This window comes from Penaeus japonicus, unplaced genomic scaffold, assembly GCF_977035675.1.
Source record: "Penaeus japonicus unplaced genomic scaffold, GWHDUDI00000001_assembly GWHDUDI00000041, whole genome shotgun sequence".
Classification (NCBI taxonomy): domain Eukaryota; kingdom Metazoa; phylum Arthropoda; class Malacostraca; order Decapoda; family Penaeidae; genus Penaeus; species Penaeus japonicus.
This window is the reverse complement of record NW_028234443.1, coordinates 11,405,769-11,413,268: the sequence shown is the minus strand read 5'-3', so window position 1 is coordinate 11,413,268 and position 7,500 is coordinate 11,405,769. Positions and strand designations below refer to the sequence as shown.

Sequence of the window (7,500 nt, the reverse complement as noted above, 5' to 3'; positions counted from 1 at the left end):
GTATGTGGAGTTTTGAGTGGGTTTTCGTGATGTATTAGTGCACAGTATGTGGAGTTTTGAGTGGGATTTTAGTGATGTATTAGTGCACAGTATGTGGAGTTTTGAGTGGGTTTTTAGTGATGTATTAGTGCACAGTATGTGGAGTTTTGAGTGGGATTTTAGTGATGTATTAGTGCACAGTATGTGGAGTTTGAGTGGGTTTTTAGCGATGTATTAGTGCACAGTATGTGGAGTTCAGAGTGGGTTTTTAGTGATGTATTAGTGCACAGTATGTGGAGTTCAGAGTGGGTTTTTAGTGATGTATTAGTGCACAGTATGTGGAGTTCAGAGTGGGTTTTTAGTGATGTATTAGTGCACAGTATGTGGAGTTTTGAGTGGGATTTTAGTGATGTATTAGTGCACAGTATGTGGAGTTTTGAGTGGGATTTTAGTGATGTATTAGTGCACAGTATGTGGAGTTTGAGTGGGTTTTTAGCGATGTATTAGTGCACAGTATGTGGAGTTCAGAGTGGGTTTTTAGTGATGTATTAGTGCACAGTATGTGGAGTTTTGAGTGGGATTTTAGTGATGTATTAGTGCACAGTATGTGGAGTTTTGAGTGGGATTTTAGTGATGTATTAGTGCACAGTATGTGAAGTTTTGAGTGGGATTTTAGTGATGTATTAGTGCACAGTATGTGGAGTTTGAGTGGGTTTTTAGCGATGTATTAGTGCACAGTATGTGGAGTTCAGAGTGGGTTTTTAGTGATGTATTAGTGCACAGTATGTGGAGTTTTGAGTGGGATTTTAGTGATGTATTAGTGCACAGTATGTGGAGTTTTGAGTGGGATTTTAGTGATGTATTAGTGCACAGTATGTGGAGTTTGAGTGGGTTTTTAGCGATGTATTAGTGCACAGTATGTGGAGTTCAGAGTGGGTTTTTAGTGATGTATTAGTGCACAGTATGTGGAGTTTTGAGTGGGATTTTAGTGATGTATTAGTGCACAGTATGTGGAGTTTTGAGTGGGATTTTAGTGATGTATTAGTGCACAGTATGTGAAGTTTTGAGTGGGATTTTAGTGATGTATTAGTACACATTATGTGGAGTTCAGAGTGGGTTTTTAGTGATTTATTAGTGGACAGTATGTGGAGTTTTGAGTGGGATTTTAGTGATGTATTAGTGCACAGTATGTGAAGTTTTGAGTGGGATTTTAGTGATGTATTAGTACACATTATGTGGAGTTCAGAGTGGGTTTTTAGTGATTTATTAGTGCACAGTATGTGGAGTTTTGAGTGGGATTTTAGTGATGTATTAGTACACAGTATGTGGAGTTCAGAGTGGGATTTTAGTGATGTATTAGTGCACAGTATGTGGAGTTTGAGTGGGTTTTTAGTGATGTATTAGTGCACAGTATGTGGAGTTCAGAGTGGGTTTTTAGTGATGTATTAGTGCACAGTATGTGGAGTTTTGAGTGGGATTTTAGTGATGTATTAGTGCACAGTATGTGGAGTTTTGTGTGGGTTTTAGTGATGTATTAGTGCACAGTATGTGGAGTTTTGAGTGGGTTTTAGTGATGTATTAGTGCACAGTATGTGGAGTTTTGAGTGGGATTTTAGTAATGTATTAGTGCACAGTATGTGGAGTTTTGAGTGGGATTATAGTAATGTATTAGTGCACAGTATGTGGAGTTTTGTGTGGTGTTTTAGTGATGTATTAGTGCACAGTAGGTGGAGTTCAGAGTGGGTTTAATTGATGTATAATTGTGTTCAATGTGAAAGAGAGATAAGTGTGGGTTGTTGGTAAAGCCTTGTTTAACTTTATAACTAAGCGATCGTTTGAAAACAGTCGCCCAAGTAAAAGGAATTCTAAAGTACTGGGCGACAGGATCCAACCCTCCTTATTTATATGCTTGTATTGTACACTAGCTACCCACTCCAACAGGAAAACTAATGTATACCTTGCACTGGCCTTTCTTGCAGGCAAGTAGGTAGGTAGGTAGGTAGGTAGGTAGGTAGGTAGGTAGGTAGGTAGGTAGGTAGGTAGGTAGGTAGGTAGGTAGGTGTACTGAATATGCATGTGTATATATAGATATACAAATGAACAGATACATAACTGATTAATCCATTATGCTGAGTATTAATCTCCAGTTAATTAAAAAAAAAACAACAGTGGAAAACAGTATCATTAATATCAACGATAATAACATATTGAAAATATTCAACAAGACTTCCTTCCATACAACCATCAAACGCCATATTTTCTGCACTTAACATGACACTCATTACCTCTAAGCAAAGACTAAAAAAAACCTTCCCTTTGAACAAAGACTAAAAACCACGCCTTCTCTAAGCAAAGACCAAAACCCCTTCCTCTTCTCTAGCAAAGACCAAAAACCCCTCCCTCTTCTCCAGCAAGGGCCAAAAACCCCTCCCTCTTCTCCAGCAAAGACCAAAAACCCCTCCCTCTTCTCCAGCAAAGGCCAAAAACCCCTCCCTCTTCTCCAGCAAAGACCAAAAACCCCTCCCTCTTCTCCAGCAAAGACCAAAAACCCCTCCCTCTTCTCCAGCAAAGACCAAAAACCCCTCCCTCTTCTCCAGCAAAGGCCAAAAACCCCTCCCTCTTCTCCAGCAAAGACCAAAAACCCCTCCCTCTTCTCCAGCAAAGGCCAAAAAACCCTCCCTCTTCTCCAGCAAAGACCAAAAACCCCTCCCTCTTCTCCAGCAAAGACCAAAAACCCCTCCCTCTTCTCCAGCAAAGGCCAAAAAACCCTCCCTCTTCTCCAGCAAAGACCAAAACCCCTCCCTTCTCCCCAACACCTCCCTCTTCTCCAGCAAAGACCAAAACCCCCTCCCTCTTCTCCAGCAAAGACCAAAACCAACATCCTACCAAAGAGCGTCCTACCTGCGTGGGTCCGTGGTACAGGTCGTCGAGCAGGGCGCGGTGCGGCTTCTCCATCTGCCTGGTCGGTGGCTTGCGGCGGCGTCGGCGGTGCAGCGTCAGGAACCTGCTGTAGGAGCCCGGCGCCGAGCTCCCGCCGCCCGCAGCCCGCACCACGCCGCGCAGGAGCCGCTCCTCGGCCTCGCTACCGCTGCCGCCACCGCCGCCGTAGCTACTCTCGTGCCCGTCCTCGCCGCCCTCGGTCGCGCTCTCGCCGCCGCCGCTCTCGCCGCCGCCGCCGCTGCCATCGCCGACGCTGCCGCTCGCCGCCGTCGCCGACGTCAGGGAGGTCTCCACGGTGGCGCCGTTGCCCCCCTTCACGTCACCTGCAGGAGGGAAGGAGCGGCGTCATCTTGGGTGATATGGAGGAGTGGGGGAGGGGGTGGGGGTTGGAGGAGGAGGAGGAGGAGGAGGAGGAGGAGGAGGAGGAGGAGGAGGAGGAGGAGGAGGAGGAGGAGGAGGAGGAGGAGGGGGAGGGGGAGGAAGAGAAGGAGGAGGAGGAGGAGGAGGAGGAGGAGGAGGGGTAGGGGAAGGAGAGGGTAGGAGAAGGATGGGGGAAATAGATGGGAGGAGGAAGGAGCAGTAGATAAGGAAAGAATACTACTAAGACGAAGAAAAAAAGATCATCATCATCAACAAGAATAAGAAAGAAGAAAAATGAAAAAAGAAAGAAGAAGGAGACCGAGAAGAAGAAATTGATAAACAAGAACAGAAAAAAAGGAGAAAAAGAAAAAGAAAAAAAAGACCAATAAGAAAGGCACAAAGAGGTGAAGAGACTGAGGGGATACAGACTCTCTCGCAAGAGCCTCAACTGAGCGCCTACCTGCCTAAAACAAGCGGGCTAGACCAAACACATATTTATATTCTACATAAATATACTACGAATCTCGTATATTTCTTTTAATTAAAGACTAGTATTATAATGATTAGATAAAATCATACTTAATTAAAATTATCATAAAAGTTAGATATCGGAAGGCAATTAATAAAGTCTTAATAGGAACAACATATACAAAGATCGTAATCATGACATGTAATCATGAGTGAGAGTGAGTGAGTGAGTGAGTGAATGAGTGAATGTATGACTGAGTGGGTGGATTTGAGCAGGTGGGTGGGTGGGTGAGAGAGAGAGAGAGAGAGAGAGCAATAGAGATAGAGATAGAGAGAGAGTGAGTTAGTGAGTGAGAGTGAATGTATGAGTGAGTAAGTTAGTGAGAGAGAGAGAGGAGAGAAGAGAGAGAGAGAGAGAGAAGAGAAGAGAAGAGAAGAGAAGAGAAGAGAAGAGAAGAGAAGAGAAGAGAAGAGAAGAGAAGAGAAGAGAAGAGAAGAGAAGAGAAGAGAAGAGAAGAGAAGAGAAGAGAAGAGAGAGAGAGAGGGAGAGGGGGAGGGGGAGGGGAGGGAGTGAGCATGCGAGCTAGTAATTAAGTGACTGAGTGAGTAATTGAATGAAAGAGTGAGTAAGAATGAGTGAAAGAGTGAGTCAGGATGAGTGAAAGAGTGAGTCAGGATGAGTGAAAGAGTGAGTGAGAATTAATGAAAGTGTGAGTGAGAATGAGTGAAAGAGTGAGTGAGAATGAGTGAAAGAGTGAGTGAGAATGAGTGAAAGAGTGAGTGAGAATGAGTGAAAGAGTGAGTGAGAATAGGTGAAAGAGTGAGTGAGAATAAGTGAAAGAGTGAGTGAGAATAAGTGAAAGAGTGAGTGAGAATAAGTGAAAGAGTGAGTCAGATGAGCGAAAGAGTGAGTGAGAATGAGTAAAAGAGTGAGTGAGAATGAGTGACTGTGTGAGTGAGTGAGAATAAGTAAAAGAGTGAGTGAGAATGAGTGACTGTGTGAGTGAGTGAGAATAAATAAAAGAGTGAGTGAGAATGAGTGACTGTGTGAGTGAGAATGAGTAAAAGAGTGAGTGAGAATAAGTGAAAGAGTGAGTGAGAATAAGTGAAAGAGTGAGTGAGAATAAGTGAAAGAGTGAGTGAGAATGAGTGAAAGAGTGAGTGAGAATGAGTGAAAGAGTGAGTGAGAATAAGTGAAAGAGTGAGTGAGAATGAGTAAAAGAGTGAGTGAGAATGAGTAAAAGAGTGAGTGAGAATGAGTGAAAGAGTGAGCGAGAATTAATGAAAGAGTGAGTGAGAATGAGTAAGAGTGAGTGAGAATAAGTAAAAGAGTGAGTGAGAATGAGTGAAAGAGTGAGTGAGAATGAGTGACTGTGTGAGTGAGAATGAGTAAAAGAGTGAGTGAGAATAAGTGAAAGAGTGAGTGAGAATAAGTAAAAGAGTGAGTCAGATGAGCGAAAGTGAGTGAGAATGAGTAAAAAGAGTGAGTGAGAATGAGTGAGTAAGAAAGTGAACTAGTAATTAAGTAAATGACTGAATGAGTCAGTAATCAAGAGAGTGAGTGAGTGCTTGCGTGTGCGTGTAAGCGTGACTGTGAACGTACGTCCTAAAAAAAAATTACGCAGCGACTACAACTTTTGCCAACATGTCCTAAAATAAAAGCGGCGCCCAGCTGCCTCCACGCACAGCCGAGAGCGAATATATATCTATCAAGTTGCTTCAGAGTTTTGCCTTCGCAAGCACAGACAGCTCTTACCCCCCCTCCCCCACCCACTATAATTAAGCAAATGAGCGAAAAGATTCTAATAATTATGCATCTTAATTATGGATCAAGACACATAATGTTCATTAAATAAATTCACGAGAAATTCTAAATAAAATAAATACAAATACTTTAATACATATATATATATATATATATATATATATATATATATATATATATATATATATATATAGGGAGAGGGGGAAGGGGGGAGGGGGAGAGGGGAGGGGGAGGAGGAGGAGGAGAGGGGAGGAGGAGGAGGAGGGGGAGGAGGAGGAGGAAGGGAAGGAGGAGGAGGAGAGGGAAGGAGGGGAGGAGAGGGGAGGAAGGAGGAGGAGGAGGAGGAGGAGGAGGAGGAGAGGAAGGAGGAGGAGGAGGAGGAGGAGGAGGAGGAGGAGGAGGAGGAGGAGAGGAAGGAGGAGGAGGAGGAGGAGAGGAGGAGGAGGAGGAGGAGAGGAGGAGGAGGAGGAGGAGGAGGAGGAGGGAGGAAGAGAAGGAGGCACGAGGAGAAGGAGGAGGAGGAGGAGGAGGAGGAGAGGGGGCAAGAGAGAAGAGGAGCAGACAGAGGAGTAAACAATTCAACTAGAGAATTGCAACTTTGGCATCACCTAAAAAATTCAGTAACATATATCCCCCCCCTCATTTATGAAATAGTAATGATAAAATCAATGAAATAAAAGTAAAAAGAAGTCGGAATACTTGAGGTTAATGGCCTTAGCTTATGATCTCATAATTTTCCTTATCTAATGCTGTAAGTTTATTGCTTAACTAAATTATTACATTACATATAGTTGTTAAAAGATGCCGGGGTAAAATATATTTTGATGTGTTTAAAAGGATTAAGCGTTGCGAATACTCAAATGTCTCGGTCTTTGCCTGTCTCTTTCTCTCTCTCTCACTCACTTTGTCTCTTTGTCTCTCTGTCTCACTCTCTCTTTGTCTCACTCTCTGTTTCTCTGTTTGTCTCATTCTCTCTCTCTCTCTCTCTCTCTCTCTCTCTCTCTCTCTCTCTCTCTCTCTCTCTCTCTCTCTCTCTCTCTCTTATACATACATACATACATACATACATACATACATACATACATACATACACACACACACAGCCTATGGTATATAACATACAAAATAATTTAAATAACTGGTATAATAGTCAAAATGTTTGATTTCATTCCTAGAAACTGTTATTCTGCATCTCCCTCCTTCAACAAAACTAATCTATTGATACCTTAAATAGACAAAAAGCACTATCTATCTAATCTAGATCAGATAGTCTTCGTATCTAGATTAGTCCCTGGGTAGCCCGTGTAAATGGTCATGAGACCATCTTTGGACTATTCTTCAAATCGTCTTTTTTGCCTATTCTAGCTTGTCTTTCGACCATCCCTGTATCTAGTCTAGGTCTTCAAATAGTCTTTAAGTAGTCTTTGTATCTCTATTAGCCTTCAGATAGTCTTCGGCTGGTCCTTATAGCTATCACATTCTCGAGATAGTCACTAGTTTCTTTAGATAGCCTTTAAGTAGTCCCTGTATCAATTTCGGTCTCTAGATAGTAATTGGGTAGTCCCTGAATCTATTTAAGCCTCTATAGATAGTAATTGGATAGTCCCTGCTCCCAGTCGTATCACCTGATAGTCCTCGTATCTAGCCTTCAGATAGTCTTTAGCTGGTCCTTGTATCTATTTCAGTCTTCGAGACTCTTCCGGTAGTCTCAATATAACTAACGGGTAGTCCAAGTGCCTAGTTAAGTCTTTAAAAAGCCTTTAAGTCTAGGCTAGTGTTTAGACAGCCGAGCTCAGGTCATATCATATAGGCCTATTACAGTAAGGTTGCCAAGAGCTAATGTTTTATGTAGCCGTTCGAGACGGACCGAAGTCACCTGTCGAAATCTCGCCCCCATAGGCCGAAGCACTGCGGTGGAAATAAATGTGTCAGAATTGATTTGTGTAAATAATTGTCTTTCTCCTTTTAACCTCCTCATCTTTATCTTT

At 42.8% G+C, this 7,500-nt stretch overlaps 1 protein-coding gene across 19 annotated transcripts in view; it reads right to left on the bottom strand.

Annotated features, from left to right (window-relative positions):
- Positions 1–7,500, bottom strand: part of LOC122258287 (uncharacterized) — a 209,833-nt gene that overhangs the window by 30,880 nt on the left and 171,453 nt on the right. For all 19 annotated transcript variants that reach the window (XR_015190773.1, XR_015190774.1, XR_015190775.1 and 16 more), the window contains one exon: positions 2,881–3,242. Coding sequence is in view for 16 of the 19 variants with exons in the window: in XM_086534627.1 (XP_086390753.1) it covers positions 2,881–3,242 (362 nt within the window). In the remaining 3 variants the exon portion in view is untranslated. The remainder of the gene's footprint in view (positions 1–2,880; positions 3,243–7,500) is intronic.